General features: G+C 40.8%; 1 protein-coding gene across 1 annotated transcript; it reads right to left on the bottom strand.

Moving 5' to 3' along the window:
• Positions 1 to 252: 252 nt before the first annotated feature.
• Positions 253 to 21,035, bottom strand: fstl1b (follistatin-like 1b). The gene is made up of 11 exons (XM_005457874.3): positions 20,823 to 21,035; positions 20,619 to 20,675; positions 7,393 to 7,494; positions 7,116 to 7,245; positions 5,221 to 5,253; positions 4,744 to 4,874; positions 3,994 to 4,112; positions 3,536 to 3,648; positions 2,770 to 2,880; positions 2,596 to 2,690; positions 253 to 1,662 (listed from the first exon to the last, which is right to left on the bottom strand). Exons 1-11 carry the CDS (start codon positions 20,823 to 20,825, stop codon positions 1,621 to 1,623), a joined length of 936 nt encoding a protein of 311 aa, XP_005457931.1. The 5' UTR covers positions 20,826 to 21,035; the 3' UTR covers positions 253 to 1,620.
• Between the last annotated feature and the right edge of the window lie 1,832 nt (positions 21,036 to 22,867).

Below are 22,867 nucleotides of genomic sequence, written 5' to 3'. Positions count from 1 at the left end.
GTAAAGGCACAGCAATTCAGAAATACACTCACTGGGCTCACCGAATGATGCTTTTTAAGTAGCAAGTGTAATTTTTTAATTTGATTCCCATCTGTACTGGCAACCAGTCCAGTGGTGATATTACTGGCTCCCTGCACTTTGGCAGACAATGGTTTAAACTTTTTCTCCACTATCAGTATTTCATAAGTAAATCTGGCAGATAAAAGCACAAAAACATCCGTGCACACAGACACAAACAAAGGCACAAAGCTTTGTTGTGGTGAATGGGCTTTATTGGCATACATATTCCTTACAGTCTCTGCACTTTTAGTAAAATTTAAAGATTCAGCTTCAACTTAATAATGCAAATTTCACACACATAGGAAATAGAGTCACAAAGCACTAGTTTGATGCCATCTTCATCAAAGCACACTTGTTCTTGAAACGCCACGTGGCAAAAAAAAAATCCTATGTGCAGGTAATGGTAGCGACCTGTACTGTTTCCAGGTCTAAGGCACTGATTTCTGGTGTTTAGACATAACAATTCAAATGCAGGATTTCAACAAATGAACACATTAAACAAACCGAGCTACTCTCAGCGTCATATTTGAAAATCGCACACACGCACACACGCACACATTTCATACGCACCAGGTTATTGACGCTCCTAAGCTACTTCTGCTGACAGTGAGGCTAGTCCTTCTGTTAAGAGTGATATTGAAAGCACAGGTATAGTGTCGTTGCTGGGTCCAGAGTAATGGGTTACCTGGATAATTTTGTACATTATTCAAACACTTCATCTAGACTTTGGTTTCAGTTTTCACCATGCTATATTCAGATCAGGTCTCACTGAAAGCTGGACCACTACGTCTTGGAAAAGTAAGACACACAAAGAGGGAAATGTTTAACCCCTCCCAAAAACAAAAAAAAAGCACCAGAGAAACTCTACTAAGTATAACATGGGAACAAGATGAGTTCAAACTCAAGCCAATAACATAATGTATATAGAAGCAAACTTTTTTTTGGCAGCAATGCTATTATTTTAGCAGTAAGATACAAGTAAATTCATTGTTGTGGTTAAACTAAAGCCTAAGAAAGCTAAAGAGAATGAAAGAGAAGTGCAATGGTCAGGCAGTGGCCTACTGTGGCAGTTCTACAGGCAACGGAACTTTAAAAAGCACTAGTAGCTCTACCTTTTTATGCAACATTCTGACAAGAGGTTGTACGAGGCGCCAAGCAGTCAGTTTTCTGTGTACTCGGCGCCTATATTTACACAACCCCCAACCTCACTACCTTCTCAAACAGTGACTTCCATATTCCAAAACAGTGATAACTTGACAGTTTTCTTTTTGTAATAACTGCAAAAATATAAGGACTGTAGTAAAAAACACATAAAACAAAAAAACAACCCCGAGGCTAGAGTAGGGGTGCAGTAATACAATCAAACATGACAGTACTCAACACAAGGGAATCCACTGATACGCTTTGATTGCCCCGAAACTAACAAACATCAACACAAACACTTAAAAATGTAAAAAAAAGGGTAATAATTAACAGAGCAGAGAAACATGATAAAGTGAGTTAAGTCAAGTATGGAAGAAGGACGATGGCGTGCATCCTCTTCTTTCATCGCGTCCCGACTTAGGCCTCCTTTGTGCTGGCCTTCATCTTCTCCACTGTCTCCTATGTTTAAAACAGTGAAAAGAAACGTGAGCTATAGTGTCTCATTTGACATGCTGACTAAAACAGTATTTCTGGAAAACACACGCTTTTCCCGTTAATATCAGCACTCTATTTGTTTGAAGGAGAATTTGGTGTCACCTATCGAAACTTGTACACACGATGAACCGCATTTGTTTACAGTGGCACTACAAAGTATTCCTCTGGGGTACACAGTACATGGCTTTGCTGACTCAGTCATGGCCTCAAGCCAGATTCCTAGAGCTACCTTGCGGACATCACGGTGTCATTCATGCACACAAGCAGACACACAAGCTACAAAAACATGTGCCAATTAGTCTAATCCTACTAAACCTAATGCACTGTCTGTGAATGATAATAATAACCATGAAACGTTGAAGGAAGACGTCAACACATAAATCTGTTAAAAGTAAAAGAACCTCAAACATTAATGTTTTTTTTAAGGCCGTCTGCCCTACATTTCATATCCGCAACATCATTTTATGGCTCTAAATTTGAAAACATCGCTCTCCTCTGGATTTATTGTTTCACTTGTTCTGTCAGAAGTAATAAAGCTGCTGATACTGTGGCTCGCTGAGTTCTGCCAGGTTGGAACGCATCAAATATTTACACCGACCTATTCCTCTGTCGGTTGTATTGAGCAATTTGATTTGAAAGGAACTACAGGTAATCAAGGAATATAAAAGCAGGCACGAGGCAATTGGCTCATAAAAGTTATATTGCGTGGACTTTATAACCAGTCCCACAAGCAGAGGACAGTGAATGAGCTTTTAAATGCAGTAGAACCAAGTGGGGAGAAAAGCAAAAATTAGATTCCAAGGTTGGGAAAACACTAATAATTTTTGATTTATCTTGTCTTTAACTTGACTGATATACTGTACTTTTTTGGATGGGTTCTAGTTTACAGATACACACCTGGTGCTTGTTGAGCTCAGCCACACGGAGGTTCCACTCCTCCTCAGTCATCTCCACTCCAGCATCTGCTGAGTCATCCACAGCTGGCTGGTTATCTGGTCAGATTATACAACGGTTAAGTGGAATGTGTGTGTAAAAAACAGGACAAATGCCATTTTGAGTATTTTTTTTTACCAGTGCACGTCATGGCGGTGCAGACCCAGTTTCCGCATGCACAAACGCAGCGGTTGCACTCCACCTGGGTCTCTGCTCCGTCCTCGTATGTTTCATCCTCCAAGGCACATTCTGCACAAAGATAAAGAACACGCTACCTAGATAAGGCCACAGATAAGACTCTAGTAGAACAATAACGTGTTACATTGTTACCAATTTTATGACTTTTATGACTTGCCAGCATTTTAAAATGCTGCATCATTCATCCACCAGCATAACCACAGTGTCACATTCTTTTGGTTACTTTTGCTTAGTCACAAACACTCAGCAAAACAGCCAACGCCAAGCATAAAACCTTCGTGTGTAAACTGGAGAAACTATTATCTAAAAAGAGAAAAAAAATCAAATGCCTTAACCGGGCATGAAAATCTTGATTTGCATTTGAAACTTTGCATGTGGACTAAACCCAGAGTTTACACAGCTAACAGTCAGTTAGCCAAATAAACGTGTGCGTCCCTGACTCTGGTGTAGCTCCAGAGTTAAGTCAAGCGCAGCGACTGGCTGCTGGAGGAATGCCTCCTCTTCATGTGAACCTTATCCCAGATATATCAGCACCAGTTGACTGAACAGATTGAAGGGCCGAGTCTCAAAATCCTAAGAAAACAGCAGCTGCAAGGACTATTTTCAGTTTGCTGGGCTGCACTACTGAGCTTTCTGTGCTTCGGTCAATTTATATAGTAGATCTAATGGTGTGCTATATTATGTCAAAGTATCACTCCAAGCTCACTCTTCTCTGGTGGATTGAAGCCAGGCTTCAGGCAGTTAAGAAACTCATCAAAGCTCAGCTTCCAGTCAGCATTCTCATCGGAGAGCTCAATGAGGGCATCAACACACAGGCTCCTGGGGAACGAGAAGCACACAAACACAGAATAAATATTAGCTGTTACATACAGTAACGGTGGACCATTACAGAAACAATACAAATGCTGTAGAAATCATTTTGATAGCTGCTTTTCTTTTTTTCTCCACAGAGTGCAGGTGTTTTTGCCAATACGGTTTCCCACAAGGGGCCTGCAATAATGTTTGCTCTGGCCAAGATCAGGTTCAATGACTTGTCCTAAAATAGTGCTGCAGCACAAAGATAAGATTTGGTACAAGCATTGGAAAAAAAAATATTTGAAGGCTCTCTCACCTCTTCCACTTCCACACTTTTTCACAAGGACGCAAACTTGCAGACACACTAACCTGAGCAGGTTGTTGCTCTCCTGGTCTGCATAGGACTGCAACTCCACAACCGACTCGTTGTGCTGGATGAATTTGAGCAGTTCTGAGGAGTCCAGCTGAGAATCACCATTGTCATATGACTGCAAACACACAGACTCATGTGCATGAGGACTGAAAACAAAGAACTCTGTAAGAAGTCATTTGGGGTTTTGATCCACAGGCTGATCAAGGCTGCCAGTGAACTCGCAGCTATCACTAGAATACAAGCACACCGGTTCTACTTCCAGCCTCCATTTCTTTTGAAGTATCCTACATTAACATTTTTTATTCATTTATTCTCTCTCTTTTTTTTTTAATGAGTAGTTGTTGTTCAAACTGATTTAGCATCCAAGCTGACTGCTGTTAGTTTTCTACTGTACATGGGCTTCATATATGATGATGAAATAAAAAAAAATGTTGGGTATAAGTACAGTTTTAAATCGTCCAACACAAAAAAACCCATCTTTTGCTATAATGCCATTCATGTCAAACCATGGAGAGGAAGGGGCCCTCCTCTGTAGAACAGAGTTCCTCATTAAACTGAATTATCACCACCAGCTGACTCGCTTGAAAGGTCTGTCACATGAATAATTAGACACAGTCACAGGCAGCTTCAAGAAACAGGCGGACTGAAAGAGGCCCGCGTGGACAAATAAACTGGGGTATTCTATGAAAACACTGGTTTAGGAGAAGTGGTGTGCACTAAAAGAGAAAAGGGTTCATTCTGCCTACCTTGAAGTATTTGAGCAGGATGTCAGAGAAGTTGGAACCCTTGACAAACCAGCCATCTGGGATTATCTCAGTTTGCAGCCACTGGATCACACGAGATCTTAACTCGTTGCGGTCAGCAGCATAGCACACCACTGCAGGAGAGGGGATATTTCCAGAAGTCAGCAGTATTAATAAATAACCCAGTACACCTGGTATACTGTGCATCGGTATATTCAGGCTCAATATGTTCTTTCGGTTAGACCATAAATGTCTGCTACTGTATGGCACGTGTGCTAGTAAACTGTAACCCATCTATGTAACCATGGACTAGACCTAAATATGCCAGTACAATCCAGTCAAAAAATTACAAATACATTCAGTTGTAAATTAATTTATATGTTTATATAAACTTGATAAGGATAAGCGGAAGAAAATGGATGGGTGAATGGATGTTTATATAAGCAAAAAGAGCATGCACGCACATACACATAAGCTCACCTGGACTGGCAGCGGCCTGTTCTGTTTTCTTTTCTAAACGTGATTTGAAAAAAAAGAGAGAAAGAAACAACATTTGATGCAAAACCTGGAGAACATTACTGGAGATAAACGTGTCTGTCACTGAACAATTGGCCAAAGGTCTGCAAAGAGCATGCTGTGACGTAATGATTTTCCCTCGCTGACCTTTCTGTCACCGATCAATGTCCAGGCTACACTTCTTCAAGTTCTCCGTTTTTTTCTTTCTTTGTATCTTTCTTTCTAGTTCCTCATTTTTGTAATTCCTTTGTGATTTCATTTTTATGTTTGATTTTTTTTTTCTGAAAATCAATGTAATTTCTTTTCATTTCAGACTGCTGCTGGACTTCATGACACACACTGAGCATTTCTTCTCCACGTACTTCTTTTCTCTCCTCACGTGTTTATACACCACTGCAGTATGCCACTAAATTTTTGTCTTCTCTCTGCTTTAATCTGTGTTTTTGTCCTGCCTCCCTTTGCTGTCTTTTTCTTTTCTTGTCTTTGTCTTTCTCCTCATCCCCAGCTGGTTGCAGCAGATGGCCGCCCCTCTCTGAGCTCGGTTCTGTCGGAGGTTTCTTCCTGTTAAAAAGGAGTTTTTCCTAAGGGATCTCCTTATTGTTGGGCTCTCTCCAGAATATTCTAGGTTCTTTACTTTACAGTATGAAGTGCCTTGGGGAAGCTGTTTTTGTGATTTGTCGCTATATAAATAAACCTCAACTGAACTGAACCTCAGCTGAAATTAGTTTCAGAATTAGTTTTGCTTATTTATTTATTTATATGTATTATTCACATTACATATGTTGACAAATTTGACCAAAGCATTTTAGATTATATATCACAGATTAAGGTCCAGTTAGCTAAAGAACTTTGGTTCATGTCAGCAGGGACCAGCAGGGCAGTGAAAGTTCACTTGAGATAAGATAAGATACTAATATTAGATATATGAAGAGGTGGCTACAGGGCAGAGGTGTGATAAAAATGATAGCACAGTGTCATGTAGGGGTCATTATATGACTGTCTACCCAGTCACCTCACATTATCAGTTCAGTGAATGTATGGTAGTTCAGAGATCACATACTAATCAGTTTAATTGCTTACTATCAGCGCTTTCAAAATTAGTCGGGTGAGCTAAATGACATTACTGAAAAGGGGCCAAATTGGCCTCCCATTGTCACATCTACCAGATCTCAGGGATTCACTTATACTTAAGCTTCTACTCTGTACCTGACAGTAGCCTATGACTCTGACATTCGGTGTTATGAACACAAGATTTTTAGTCAATGTTGTTAAATTCCTCTCTAGTAATTCAGTCAGACAGGTTCCAAACTGTGTTTTCATCTTTTCAACTCTATATCATTCTCGTGTTATTTTGGCTTCCACTGCACTCTAAGCAGTCAAGTATTTCATTTTTGGAAGAAAAAAGAGCTGAATAGCATCAATTAGCTGCAATAGACTGCCAGCCTGTCCACAATGTACCCCACCTTTCACCGTATTACAGTGGGGATATGCTCCAACATCCCTGAATTAGATATGTGCAAGAAAATCAATGGATGGACCAATCAGTGCTTGAATCAGTGCTTGATAGGTCAGTTGGATGAGAAACCTGATTTGCTATGTCCTATCCTATCAAAATGTTGTTTCTGTGTGTACATGTTTTAAATCGTAAAAATGAAAAAAATGAAAAAACCCTGAAAACCGTTCAAGGCAAGAAAGATGATGTTAAAAAAAAAACATTTTTTAGCAAAAAATCATTTAACAATTTTTGAAAAATATATTTTCAATATCTGACATGAAAATTACACAACTTCCATTTCCAAGGTTGATTGTGTGATAATTATGCCGGTTTGAACTGTTTTATCAACATGTGTTATCCGTACCCTTGCAGTGTCCGTCGTGTGCCACTTGGATCTTCAGGCCAGTCAGACAAGCATCTCTGTGGAGCTCACAGTGATTCCTGTAGGTCTTACCATTGCTGCCACATACTGACCTCTTGTGGGGCTTACAGCTCTGCAAAGAAACAAAGTGCAAAGGGAATAAATGTGAAGTGAAACCAAAGGGAGTTTGTAATCCAAATCTATTATTTGGACATATCTTCCTTCCTTGCATAAAAGCAATGACATCTGGTCTCTATTGAATCACACACCCAACACTCACCTCTATGCACAGACAGCTGGGCTCCCCCTTCTCATTGACAGCACACTCCCTGCCGGCCCCGCAGAACACATTGGCACACACTTTGCTCTTGGTCTGCACCTCCTGTAAGGCAAAAGAAGTTTGTGATGGTTGAACACAGGGTGGCGCTGTTGTGCTTTTCAAACAGACTGCACCAATCAAGTCAAACAGAAATCTGCAAACGGGATCCAAAACACAAATATTTTACTTTCACAATAAACCATGTGGAACCAAACTCATGTCACAGATAAAGAGATCGTTTCGCCCAATTGACTGACAAGAGTCTGTCCCCTGATGGCATCCGAGATAAAAGCTCACTTGCACTGCACTCAGTCTAGGAGGTGATGCTTTTTGTATCTGTTTCCTATCTGTTTTAGCAAGATACCAAGAATTACTTAAATCATTTCGGTAAATAAGCTCAGTTGCCTTGTGCACGTAGTGGTTCATAATGTTTCATTGGAGACTCTGAGGAATCCTCAAACAACTGACTGCATTTCAATTTTATTTGTTCCTTTCTCATCAACATGATAAGCAAAAAAAGCAATATTTATGTGCTCAAACAAAGGTGTCCTGGTTTATTGCTTATCTTTGTTGTTTTTTTATGTGTGTGTTAGTGTCTGCACTTTTAATGAGGTCTCTGGAGCTGTCTGAATTGTTGCCCTGTCAGTGACAGCTAGACTTGGATCCAGAAGTTGGCATGAAATAAGGCAGAATACAGAAAACATGTAAGTGGGATAAGTTCCTGCTGGACCATGCCGCCTCTTCGAAAATACTCTTTTTTTCTTTCATCCAAATGTCTCCAGCAAATCTGTCTCAGTTAAACAGCCTTTTCTTTCACTTTTAGCGTGTCTCATTCGCTCTCGTTGACACTCGTGGACATACGCCGTCTCATTTGCTCGTCTTGACATCTTGTGTTTGCTCATTTTAGGGACTGCCAGCAGACTCAAGAAATGAGGTCTAGCAACCAATCAGAAGACGCCAAGTGGAGCTCCAAGAGCTGGTTTATGACCCTCATTACCGCCTCCTTTCCCCATCTGTTTGTTTTTGTATATGTGTGCCATTGTGTGTGCTTGCATTTGTTTGTGTGCGCGCTTGTGTGTGTACAGGGTGTTTCCACATCTGGAGTCTGAGCTGTGTTTTCCTTTAGGCCCATTCCCATGCAGTGCAAAATCTTTTCTCCTACCCCCCCGACTCCCCTCCTGCTCCCTAAGCTGCTGTTTCCTGTAACAGCGAGCCAGAAGTTGGCCTTCTTTGTGCGCCTGCACGTGAGCTGGCTTCCAACTTTTTCTCTCTGTGTATGACTGCAAGGTCTGGTATGTAGGTCAAAATGAAGGTGGGATGTTGCTACTGAACCTTCGTGAGCTCTCATGATAAAATGTAACAGGATGGATCTCGGAGCTAAAGGGATGACAGTGGGGGAGCAGTCACATGCAATCATCACAGTGTAGCAATTCTGACTCAAAACTGGTGAGAGGAATTCGGTTCTATGCATGGTTTAGAGATATATACATACACACACTTCTTATCCTAAGATGAGGTCATGGAAAAATCTTCAAAGCAACCCCCCCGGCCTTGAACATGTTGGACAATTCAGTTTCTCAGACACAGATGGGCAAGAGGCCTGTTGAAACCTGCAGAAACCTCCACTGAGAACATGAATAATAGATGGGCTCCTTAAGATGAATCTGGTACAAACACGGAGCTCTGTCTGTCCATCTCCCTCCTAGCAGAACCAGCTGAGGATATCTGACATTTAGCTAATGAATACAGAGGTAGAAGGTCCTTTTTTTTGCAGCTGATTCAAGTGCTTTGTTGCCATAGTGAGAACATATACCGGCTTCTTTTGATTACAGAAGTGTCAGTCAAGTAAGCCAGATGGAACAAAGCCTCAAAATGAGATCTCAGCAGGGCTCTTTGGACATACAGTGCTGTGAAATAAGTATTTGTCCCTTCCTTAGTTCTTTTTTCATATTTGTCACTCTTACATGTTGTAGATCATCACACCATTTTTTTTTATTAGACAAAAATAACAAAAGTACAAATGTACAGTACAAAGTGTAGTTTTTGAAATGATGATTTCATTTATGAAGGGAAACCAAACCTACCTGGCCCTATGTGAAAAAGTAATAGTCTCCTAAACCTAATAACAGGTTGTGCCACCCTTCACAGCAAGAACTGCAATCAAGTGTTTGTGATAACTGGCAATGAGTCTTTCACATCACTGTGGAAAACTTTGGTCCACTCTTCTTTGCAGATTTGTTTTAAACAGATTATTCATGCTCAAAAACTGAGTCTGATTCAAGTCCCAATGCTGATTAGGCCACTACAAAACATTTTTTTGAGTTTTTGCTGCACAACCAGTTATTAGGTTTATGGCACATTTACTTTGTCAAACAGGGTCAGATAAGTTTGGATAAACTTTTTTTCCCCTTAATAAACTAAATCATCATTTAAAAATGGTATCTTGTATCTTCTTAGGTTATCTTTGTCAAATATTAAAATCTCTTTGAGTATCTGAAACATTTAAGTGTGCCAAATATGCAATAAAATAAGAAATCAGGAACAGGGCAAATACAGCACTGAAAGAAACACAAGACTGCAGAAAATAACAGATGAAATAGTCTCTTCATGTGTTCTTGGGATGCCACAAACACAGTGCATAAAACATACATGGACAATGCAGAGGGATAAATAAATACTACACATAGCAAATGTCACAGAGATATGGTCACATTTCATGCGTCTAAGAGAAGAAAAATTAGTAGACGTTTGAATCCCCAAATATCGGTGTCACTCTTACTCCTACAGGGAGTTATTTGGTGTATTATTTCTGCATGCTATTCTATATGCTGTTACAACATAAAAGCATAAAAGCTTTATTCTATTTACGTGAGTGTTAGTAGCCTGAAAATACGAGAAGTTTTTTTTTTATCATTGTTGTTATCACTATTTTACTTTATTTGGTAAAGAGCTTCCCATGTTTTCCCTCTTTGAATCCCAAGTTCATACGCTGAGATTGATATCAGTGTTTTAATCCAAGTGAATATCACTTTCTGTTGGCATCAACCTCACCAACCTCACTCATTAACACAGTCACCAGCAGAGCAGACATAAAAACAGACATGACACAAAGTCAGCACAAACAAAAACACACCCACTATGCATGTCCTAGATAAATTATTATTTTTAATTTACTGACAACAAATGCCTTCTTTCCCATTTAAAACCAATCAGTGTTCTCATAAGAGACTGGTGAATCATACCAGAGTCCTTCACACAAAGAGCTTCCCTAAGCTCATTACAGTCAATACGGACACATTTCACAGCTCACGATACTAATCTCCTGCCCCGCTTTTCACATGTTTTCTATTTCAGTGTTTTAGTCACGAGGCTGAAACGACTTAAAGGTTTCTCAAAGACTTTTTTTTCCTCCAAAAACTCTTTGCATCATTTCCATCTTTTTATGTCAGCGTGGCAACTCTCATTTCAAGTCTTGCTTTCATTTCTGCTATTCTTTAGTTCTTTCTCTTGTCATCTCATCTCTAGCACCATGCCCTTTTACAGATGCAAGACACGTGTCTGTGAACGAAGGCCAGCCTTGAAGAGCTAGATGGAAATCAGTGGAGGAAAATAAGAGAATAGTAAGAGGCTGAATAAAAGGAGAAAGTTTTGAGGACAGTCTGAATATTAAAAAAGAGGTGGGTAGTGAAGAAGAGGAGGGGGGCATATGAGCATGTTATATTGCATAGATGAGGTGGACTTGAGTTAAAGTGGAACACATCCTTGCTTTAGAGAAGAAAATGCCCTTTTATCTTTTATCCAATGAAGACAACAGTGAAAAGGCACACTAACTAAAGGCACCTAAAGGCACCTTGCACACCATAACACATAAAAAGCATTAGAACATCTGCTCTGCCTTTGTATGCCTTTCTTATCTCTGTGTCCTCAAAGACTCAAAACAGTACAAGCAGCAGCATATTTGTCTGTATTTGCATGCTTAGTGCGTGTACCTTCAAATATCTTGGAGATGCTCCACTAATCGAACAAGCCGATCAATGCCTCTCTCCTGTTGATGTCATTTACAGCCACCGTGAGCACTTCCCATATTGCACCCTGCCCCTTATTAGCATAGAAAACATTAACCTAGAGATTGTACTGAAGTCCCTGCCATAGTATACTGCCTACAACAGTGAAGAGAATAATGGAAGCACTGCAAAAAAATAGTAAGTGCAATAAATACAGAATGTGGCATTTCTAATAATACTAAAAGATTAGTTCCATCTGTTTGATTAGATTAGTTTTGGACACAATAAATTTAATTCAGTGCAATCCAATACAACAAGCCTGCAATTCGACTGTTTTCACATAGAGCTTCTTCTGCCTGTCTGCTGTGTTCGAGAGGTGTTGATTCAGCGCTACTTTCACTGTGTAGGCTGTACTTTCTGGTGCTGCTCATTCGTACTGCATTATAAAAAGGTACAGGGTAGATCAGCTTGAGCTGCTTTAACATCTGTATGACACATAGAGTTTCATCAAAATCTGAATGTGAAAGGCTCGAAAAGGCTTTTCAAGAAGTTTGGATTTACTGCATGGGTGTAAGAGACACCTCACTGTAAATGATGCAGGTTGGGCCACTTGAAATATTGAAATGCTGAATAACAATGAAGGAACTACAGCACACTGTTTCACATGCTGCTGTGGTCCTGAGTCACTGATAAGGCTTCGGTTTGTGAGGAAGCAGAGGAAATATTTACAGTGATATTGAAATCTAATGTAAATATGCACACAGTTGTCTGTTCAATTTACCGTTTATAAAAAGCATCTATTTCACCTTATTTACATAACAAACGGGCAAATCTGAAGAAAAATGAAAACTATCACAAGCAAAAAAAAAGAAAGATTACTGAAATGAGAAAAATAACAAGTAAATTATTTTCATTTGATTAAAAATTTTTTTGAGTTACTTGGTTTCTTGCACAGAGTTGGTTGAGAAGGGTTATATAAAAAGTTTTACATTTGAATATAGGAGTGAAGGAAAGGTTTTACACTTCAGAAGTGGGAAAATGTAGATTTTGTTTTTGTTTGTAGTGAGAAGAGTGAGGCCAGCACCAGTCACACAAGCCTAGAGAACAATTAGCGTCCTCTGGTCACGAGATAAAAATATCTATTCCCAGACCAACTGGAGGTTTCTGGCAGTCAAAACATTGCAATTGCCCTTAGTCTACATGTAATACGCTAACTTGTCTGCCAGCACTCACCAACTGCTTGCCGAGCAGGAGTGAAAATATGACAAGTGTAATGCAAAATGTACACAAAGTTAAAATTGTGTTGGTTGCAGTGTGAATGTTGAAGGTGAATATTCTCCGTTTCCAGCTGTCTTTCCTCCAAAGTAATCTGCTAGTGACCAAAGCAATCACAGGGATCTTTTTAGTGCAGCATCGAATTTGTGACTGATTTCACCTAGCGACAGCCAGGAATGCACATTCTTGCCTAGTGACTGGAGATTGCCAGGGGGTCAGTCTCTGAGGCCTAAGCTACAATAAGCTAGGCTGTTGACTGCAGCTTCAGAAGTGCTTCAGAGACAGTGGTTTCTCCTTTCATATACCTCCCTCCAAGGAGGTGCAAAAGTCTATTTAAACAAATGCTGACGTGGAGGAGATGTGCACTAAAACGTGATTTTACTTCGAGCGAGGCAATAACGGTGACAGATAGAGACAGTCAGCATGACAGATGGACAGGCAAATGCATGCATAGCATGGACGCTCCCCCCCATTACCTCTAAATGCAACCGAGTGTTTTACAACAGATTTTATGTAACAATGAGGTGAAAAATGAAAGAAACACAAGACTGAAAGGCAAGAAACGTAGACAAGAGACATAATCAGGAGAATGAGAAGGTAAGAGGGGTTCATTCCCGAGCCATGTAGTGCCTCAGCTGGAACCCGACCCAGTTTGCCTTGAGCCAAAATCTCCTCAGTATTTGGGTCAGAAAGGTGGCCCTGCTCTTCCCCTCTCCAGCATTTTCCCCATGGTGTCCCTCCAGCTCTAGATTGTCTAACACTCTTCAGCTCCATCAGACATGAGTCCATGCCAGGAGCAGACAGAACAGGGAGGGCTCAAAATTGAGCAACTTGTTTCCCCTTAACTTCTAATCAGAAGAGAAGTGGAGCGCAGCCAAAGAAGAAAACCACTTACCCCATACACTGCAAGCTAACTACGATCCAGTTTCCTCCCTTAAGGAATTTTAACGAGATGATGGGAAGAAATATTACTTTATTTTGGTTTTGAGTCATTACAGAAAGCTGTTTCTTTTGCCTTCAATAATTCACATCGCTCCATTCTCAGACTCTGTTGCTTTTCCCCCCTCTGTGAATCTGTGTCTTCATTTATATCAAATCAGTTTCAGTCTCATTTCTTCTGTACTTCACAGCCTCATGAGATCACATGTACAGTAAAGCCTCCACTCAGAAACAGGCAGTCAGCCCCTCAAAAAGACGCGATCGACTGCCATGTTCCCGTTTGGCTCAAATATCTGCTTAGTATTTCATGGATTACATGACAAGTGATCGCCAGCAGTTGAGAGCAGTATGTGTCCTTGCAATAATGAGGCCAAAGAAGAACTAATTTGAGCGGTTTATAAGAGCACTAGGGGTGGTCTCAAATGTTCTCTGAGGGACCAGGTCCGAGATTAAATCTGCAGAAACAAAAAGGGCGCTGGGTAACGACCAGTTTACAGAGCTCTGCCTGTTATTCTCGTCCCTGTTTCTTATTCAGTGTAAAAGGAATGCACCAATGGACGGGATGATGTCACCTCAGTCTGCAGCCTGTTATTTTACACCCAGCAGCCTCATTGTTCAAAAGCTGAAATGCAGCAACTAAACTGAAAAGAGACATGGGGGAAAAAAGAAGAAAGAGAAGAGGGAGATAACAGAAAAACACGGTAAGATAAGTAAAGCAGAGAAACAGAGAGGGTGAGGAAATGGAGAAAGCAAGAAGTACAAGACTAAAGAAAAGCAGGAAATAAGTCACAGTCTGGGCAGAGCAACATCTGCTAGCAGTTAAAACGTCACCAGAGAACACAAAATGCTGTGAACGCAGCACCGCCCCTGGCCTGCCCTCCCCTGTTCACCCCGCTGTCACTCTGCTCGGACAAAAACGTCCCCCTGTCCTCACCACCTGCCTTTGTCTTACCCTTTTTTAGTTTTCTTTCTTATCATCATTTTCAATAATTTCTCATCTATTTAGCCTTTAAATTTTTAATCCCTTTCTTTGACTCTTTACTCATCTTGCTCGTTTCCCCTTATCCCTTTAAACTTTCTCTCTTTGCTCACTTTGTCACCTTTCTTTCCCCTCTGAACCACCCCCCACCCCCCTCTGTTCTCTGCATTTTTCCACCACGAGGAAGGGCAAGTGAGGGGGATGGGGAGGGTGGGCCAATGCAGGCTCACACTAAGGCTAGGGGAATGAGCAGACTCCCTGCCCTCCTCTCTGCTCCCTCTTTGAGGCCAGTGTAGGGGCTAACGTCGAACGCTTTTGTACAAGGGAAAGTCCAAGTACAGACTGCAAGATGTGTTTAGTGTGTGTAGACATTTAAATCCTGTTGTGAGACCAGACCATTATTATATTTAAACAACTGTATTTTGCCTTCCTTTTAATCAAAACCTTTCAAAGTATGTCAGGATACAGCGAGAGCAGAAACCAAATGTTATCTGATTCACAGAAAGTAAGTCAACTGTTTCATTAAGGCACTGTGGCCACTGTATCAGGCGCATGTGTTCACGTGTTCCTTCTTAGCACAGATATCCATTCAGCCAATCATATGGAAGCAAACTGACATATTTAGGCAGGTAGACGTGGTCAAGACAAGCTGCTGAATTTAAAACTGAGGATTAGAATGGAGGAGAACGGTGATTTAAGTGACTCAGGCTGGTCTCGGTATTTCAAAAACCGACAATCTTCTGGGATTTTCCAGCACAACCATCTCTAGGGTTTACAGAGAATGGTCTGAAAACAGAAAATCTCCAGTGAGCAGCAGTTCTCTTGGTAAAAATGTCTTGATGCAGGTCCAGGCTGGGGTGGTGGTGCAATGGTGTTGGGGGTTTCTTGTAGTTTCTTGGCTCCAGCCTACCTGAGTACTGGTGCTGACCATGTCCAGCAGGATAACACAATATGTCACAAACCTCAGATCATCTCAAACTCAAACACATCTCCTGAACTTAACACTGAGGTCACTGTTCTCTAATGGCCTCCACAGTCACAAGATCTTAATTCTGCAGACTATCGCTGTATTTTGGATCATGTGCGATACAGACCAAGCAATCACCTGGGCTCAGAGAACTTCATTGGTAGATTAAACAGTAATTAAATTTAGCATTGTTGTAATCTAAGAACTTGCAAGTCACATTTTTTATGGTTCTTGGAATTCCTCATGACATTTTAAATTACAGATTTTTAGTACTTCTTTTTCTTTGGGTTTGACAATCAAAGTCATCCCCCCTGCTTTGTATCATGTCTCATTCATACTAAAATAGACGGAGAAAAGAGCCTCTCACTATGTATCAGTCACGGCTGAGGTACTTGAGCTATAAATGATCAAACTGAATGAAACAGTCATCTGCGCAGTCCAATCTGTTCAAAAATCTTTTTAATTAGCGAGCTTCACAGTATACTGCAGTGAGGCTAATCATGGGATGTTCTTTTAACCTTTTGTACTTCAGCTTTCACTTGCTACCTGTTCATGCCTTGAAGAAGACTGAAAGGGTGCTAATTAAAGGGATTTTTATGAGGAAATGGCTTCCTTCCACACATATTAACCGCATTTTTGATCGCTCGAAGTGCTGCGGTTGACACGTTTTTTGACCTCTGCTGAGCTACATCCAATCCAGCTTAAACTAATTATTTTATCACAATCATTCATCCTGCAGATTACCTTCTCAGCTGACTCTGCTGCTATGTCCTAAAGCAGTGGTCCCCAACCCCCGAGTTGAGGCAAGAGTTGAGGCTCGGGTATGAAATGTATGGTTTTCAGGGTTTTTACTGGTTTTTATCATCATTTTTTAAATCGTTTTTATTGTTAACCTGGTTTCCCTGGGTCTTTTCCTGTGTGTTATGAACAAATCTTCTTCGTTTTGGTACCGGTACTGGTTTTATTTTGTTGTATTTATCCGCGACACCTTAAAGGTCGGTATATTGTCAGACATAAACCGGTCCGTGGCGCAAAAAAGGTTAAGGGACCGCTGCAACACACCCTGGTGTAGCAAACAGCACCAACACACTCATAGTACAGTGACTCAAGTCAATAAAATGCTTTTATTCAGCACCGGTGGTGGTACAATACCACCACCAGAGAAAAACAAGCTCCATCAAAGATGTTTTGGCCCAAAGAAAAAAAAGCATATATATTTTTAACCATCATTTTTTTAAGTTAGGGTGTAATTTACTGAATAACAGGAAAATTGACAGATTTCTGTAGCAAACAGGCTGTATGTGGATCAATCATGGTTATGTGCACAGTCACCCCTTGAAGGCCCTTGAGCAAGGTTTCTGCATGTGATAAGAGAGGTATGCTACATTATAGAGTGCCTCTCTTATCACATAGATCACAAGTAAACCTCAAAACAGCCACTTTAGCATCTATGTTTTTTGCTCAATGTTGGAAAACAGCAGAGTTCGCCTGTTGATCATTCCTCCTACAGTTAAGGCTGTTCAACAGAAAAAAACTGCATTTCATATGCAGGGTGTGATCTCTCTTTGACGGGTCACTGGACACAGAATAATCTCTGCTGGAAGTAAATATTTGTAGAAGTTTTCACAGTTTATGGTTTTTTTAAGATGTCAAGCTCACAGCGATGTTTATTACATTTTCCAAGAGCTTAAAGTGGGCAGAAAAGCAGCAAACAGTCATCGCTAAGTTATCTACTTTAGCTTTTTAACTTTTATGATTGAAAATGATACATTACCTCATTGTTTTTTTTAAAAAAAGCTCAGAGAACACTTTGGTGCCAGTCTTTGTCATTTGCGTGGGTGCCTGTGTTAATTTATGTGTGTCAGGCCTTTGAGGGCAGAGTACCGGTAATGATAAGACACCAGTACAGCTGCTAAGCTAAATGAGGACTCCTTTCAAGCCAAGCCAAGAGTGAAGAGAAAACACTGCGGGGACCTGAAACGTAGCACACCTCCTCTTCTTTCTCTACCCCCACACCACACAGCCAAGTCTTACCTCACTCCCAGTCTGCCTGCTGTAATTGCATGACATCTCCTTCCTGCTTTACATCACTATCTCACCGCCCTGAACAATCTCTGCACGGGATCCATGACTGAATGTCGAGCTACAGTAATTAGAGCAGGCTCGTACAGACAGAGGACACGGCGTCCCCTCATGCTTGTGTTCTCTCCACCTGGGCAGATATTTTTAGCCCACCTTGTATGGGAAAGAACAAGCATCAACATGGCAACATGGCGGGTTGCCCGAGACCATTTAGCTCAATCAGGGTGCTACAAATCCAGGGCCAGAAAGAAAAAGGGATCCAACTCCTTCATTTTTTTCATTTGTTTTCTTTGTTCCCTGAAATGTTGTCCTGGAGAACTAGTCTGGCTGCCTGTTGACGCCAGAGCGCCATAAACTAAATTAACCAATGTGTCATTCACCGTGGATGATGCACAATAACACAATAACACTGCATGCCATAACAGCGGAAATATAAACACTCTCCTCCCTCTGTTTATATGCGGCTGTGCGCACACATGTCCCCCGAGGCCGCAAAGTCTTATGACTTTCACTATGCCTGCATCCGACCTCGTTTGCATATCAAGCTCCCGGTGTGTTTGAGTAAGACATCAAGGTTTTTTTTTTCCCAAGATGCATATCTGCTTTCCAGCCTTCGGGCACACGCACACACAGAGAGTTTTGAGTCTCGACCCCGGCCACCCTGTCACACTGCATTTCTGAGCAGCTTATCTTCAAACGCAGCAAATTCTCACCTCAAGAAGCACACACGCATTCTCCTTCTTAATAAATCAGGAGTTAGTTTCCACATTTTAATAGCCTAAACTCGTGCCAGCAAATAAAAACACAATCAATCCTCTTTTCAGTGATCTTTCCAGCGTTTTTAGTGATGTGTATACAGTCAATTTAACATGCATCCAATGGTTGATACACAAGCTAAATAGATACCCTATAGGCTCAGATGCACCTCTTTGCTGGGCTTTGCTGCAACTTGTTGACCTTCTTTAGACAGCACACTGGTATGCCAGTTCAGACCTTTCTCACAGCCTGTCAACAGGCCATATACTATCAAGATAATTACCTTTGGAGAACAGATGCCTCTTTTTTTAATGGGTGCCCATTACTTTGTGGGTCCACCCAACAACAACTGCTGTGTGTTCTACCCATCTAGGACATACCTCACAGATCACGGCCATAGATTCAATTAGGAGGCACACAATCCCACATTTAACAGCCAGCAGGCGAAGATAGGAAGAGCAGGGGAAGGTCAGCCGGGGTAGCCGGCACATCAGTCTATGAGCAATGTTGCAGTTCCGACACTAATGGCCATCTGCATTAAGCCATAAAGACAGGCTCGGCCACAGATAATTGATTTATCTTTCACATGTGGCATTGCTCTAATCTGCTGAAAAATCCCTCTAATTAGGCTACAGTTATTACCGTGTTTATATCATCCTCCTGTTATTGTTGTGCCGGTCAACAGAGGAGTCAGCACAAAGCCAGGTGTTCAACAGCTGTGTCCACTGAGGGTCCAGGCCATCATCAAGTGCCACCTGGCACGTGTGTGCTTGCTCGTTCTTCGAGGAATAATTTGGGACATAGAACAAATGACTTTTTACCAAGTTATATGAGAACATCCATCCTGCTTTCAGGTCTGCATAATAATTAGGGAGGTACAATGAGCAGCTGGTTGGCATAGATTGCCACAAAAGGAAAAAGAATAATTTTTACAAGAGACTATGTGCTGTATCACAAAGACATTCTTGCAGTTTGCTTTTTTTTTTTTTTCTTTTGTACTCTTGGATATCTTGATAGCTGTTTCCATAACTGTAAATTTGTTATTCTTGCACAACCACAACAGACATCTCAAAACTGGAAACTTGCCAGTCTTCATGCTCAGCTCAGCTAACTGACTGCTAGGTTTACTTTTAGTCATATTTAGGTTTACTGAGCATCCACCCCAGACAGTAAGTATCACTAATTCTTCGAACCTACTGACATATACGAGCCCATCTGTCACACCTGTGGAGATGCTTAAACTTTAATAATTGCACGCTGTTTCAGTTAATCATTCCTGTGTGCACTGGGGCCACCTACTAACAGCACATCCTGGTGTTTACCTAGAGAGCAGACTACTTAGCTCTGCAGTGTGATACCCATGAGGTGAGCATTCTCACAGCTCTTGAGCGCACTCACCGCCCTGCAGACAAACACACATGCTCCCCGACCAACCACCAAAACAAACATTATGCCATTAGAGCAGCTGCCAGTTGGTACCAAAACACCCTCCAGTATTGATGAAGAGTGTCATCCCCCCCCCAAGGGAGATTTGTGAGAGCTACGCAAACACAAGCCCACCCATTCTCCTTCACAGCTGTCTGTCACTCCTCTCATCCTCTCATGGCACATGGCAGCTTTTGGTGCGATGTTACCTTCAAAAATCACAACTCAACAAAACAAAAACACAGAATAGGTGAAGGACTTCTCTTTGTGTGGTCAGCAATCAAGATGGAAAATGTGAAGGTTTAAGAAATATGTGCGCTCACTTTTCCAGTGCCTCATGGGTGCAACCTTGTTATTAACAACAATACCCCAATTGGAAAAAAGCAAACTAGTCAGAATGTGTCTGTAATGACGCTCATGATTGCAGTAATGGTGTGGTTCCGCTTAGGAAGATAAACAACCCAGCCTACATCACATAGACACAATACAGCCTTGAAAACCCAACTATAAATGGTCCATTTTCACCACGGCACCAAGTTTTCTCCAATAAAATACTTTTTTTTTCTTCTTCTCTTTTTCCAGATGTGTTCAAGCTCAATAAAGCTGTTGTTTGGCTGCCTTGTTTTTTTGTTTTTTAGATGGACAATTTCGCACGTAACGGTTATAAAGTGTTCAGTACAGGCGTAAAACGATTGATTCCAATATGAAGCCTCGCAAAGACAACTGTTTAAAGTAAAGAAAAATAAAACAGCAAACTTACCTCCGCGTTGTACAGAGCTACGGAGAGCAGAAGGAGCACAGCTACACTTCGTAACATCTGGACAAAAAAAAGGAGGGGAAAAGAGAGAGAAAGTATGGTTTTATGGGAAAAGAATGAGCCAACGACAGTGTCCATCCGTTTTCATACCATTCATACTGTCAAGACAAACTTGTGGAAAAGCCAAATTTTAGTCCTCTACATTACCATTTTATATTCGGCTCGGAAATCTGCTCGGAAAAGGGGTGCTGGTCCGGATATCTGTCGGGACGCAGTCGAGCAGAATTGCCGAGATTTCAAGAAATTTGAGGAGCGCTGAGGAATTCCTGCCAGTCCGTCAGTCTCTCCTCCTCCTCTCGCCTCACCCTGGCCAATGAAAACGTCTGGAGAGGAGACGAGGAGGCGGGGGAGGAACGATGGAAAGTGTGTAGGCTATGTATTGTGTGTAAATTAAACGGTAAATGCAGCCTTTCTCTCAAGAAAGGTGGATGGCTGTGTTTGTGGCTCAGTCATAATCTGTGTGCAGCTTCGTATAAAATCTGTTGTATCCTACTGATCTTATGGGAACATTTCTCTTGGCCGTTTCAGTCCATTTTAGTCAAACTCTCACAGAACAGCCATCAAATCATCCGGTATTATTAACAAGGTTTCACTTGTTTTTCTTTGTGGCCACTAGGGGGCAGAAGAACTCTTAAAACACACTGTTGACCACAGCTTGTAAACGAATAAAACAACGTTAGTTGTTAGTTTTCGTTAGTTTTCACGAGACAAATGCAGTAATCGCAGTGCATCTAGATTCTCAGACAAGTCTGCGTTTGTCTATTGGATCATTTGGATTTCCTGAAAAACACAGTTAAAAAAAATAGGGTTGTTAAAGCTGAAGGCCCCCCCCTTTCCCCCATAACAGTTAAACACACAAAAGAGGGCAATTTTAAATCACATTAAATGAAATGACTCACTCTAACCGGGTTTTCAGCTGCACCTTTGTGTAGCTGTGTTGAAATTCGTTTTAAGCTTATATTTTGATTATTCACCTCTCTCTCTCCCTCTGTTTGATGCTTCTGGTTCTTGATGTCTCACTTTGATGATTTACTTCCCTCGTTTCTCTTCTCTTCTGACTAAGTCAATCAAATGTGGAGGTGTACTGCACTGAATGGGTGCACAATGTGTATGCGGACATCTGCACCTTCAGTTTGTATGCATATACATTATACTTATTATATTGTAGTGTCTATGTAAATAATGTTTATTAAAGAAAAGTGACTTAACAGAACCTTCTGTATTTGTATTGCAATACTTGGCAATAATAATAATAATAGTAATAATAATAATACATTTTTAATAATTTCTAGTCTTTTTTTCTGTGACGTTCTTGTATTACTAAAGAAAAAACTGTTATTTTAAAAACAGATTTATCTGTAAGTGCATTAAAATAATCTGTGCAACTTGTTGCCATGTGAATCTATTATTTATTTATTTATTTTTAGAAAATGGGATGTGTTAAATATACTTCAAATTACATTTCTTGATGGTTTGTAACATCAGCAACAAGCAGAGCCAAAAAATAAAAAATAAACGCAAACTCTGACATGTTAAAATATACTTTAATACGCTGAGACTGAGCACTTTTTAGGCATGCAACAGGTCCTTAATGAACAGAATGAAGTATAAGATGTTATGTCCCCAAATGAGGACACAAGATCTTAGGAGGAAAAAAAAATAAGACAAACAGCTGTCCTTGGTTTCTACAGTTATGAGTATAGAGCCAACCGAGGTTTCCTGCTTTGAAGTTCAATGTTTTGTCACACCATCCATCCCCTCCAGCCTCCTCCTTAAGTAGTGTTTGTGTCCCCAGTGGGAACACTCCCATAGGGCTTAAAATCTGGGACTTTCCACCGGTTGCTCATAGAACTGAAGAAGCTTCTCGGATGAGAGGTGAAACCTCTTCAAGGAAACTTAAAGAAGTCCAGATGCTTTTCTTTCCACGCTCCTTATACTGTTTGTGATTGAATAGTCTCAGTTTTCCACATGCATTCAAATGGTCACTGGAGGGCGCTGACACAATGAAACAAAACTGTTGGGTAATAAATTTATATGTAGTCATTTTTAATGAGAGGATGGCCTTCTTTTAAAAAGAATTCAGATTTGATTTGATAAGAACCCATTCATTTATGCACATATTAATAGTATGAACAAGCGCATAAGGAGATCAGACTTTGTGCTCTTAGTGGCATTAATTAAAAAAAAAAAGA

Source organism: Oreochromis niloticus, linkage group LG16, assembly GCF_001858045.2.
Source record: "Oreochromis niloticus isolate F11D_XX linkage group LG16, O_niloticus_UMD_NMBU, whole genome shotgun sequence".
NCBI lineage: Eukaryota > Metazoa > Chordata > Actinopteri > Cichliformes > Cichlidae > Oreochromis > Oreochromis niloticus.
The sequence above is the reverse complement of the archived record's forward strand: the minus strand, read 5'-3'. Positions and strand labels throughout refer to the sequence as shown.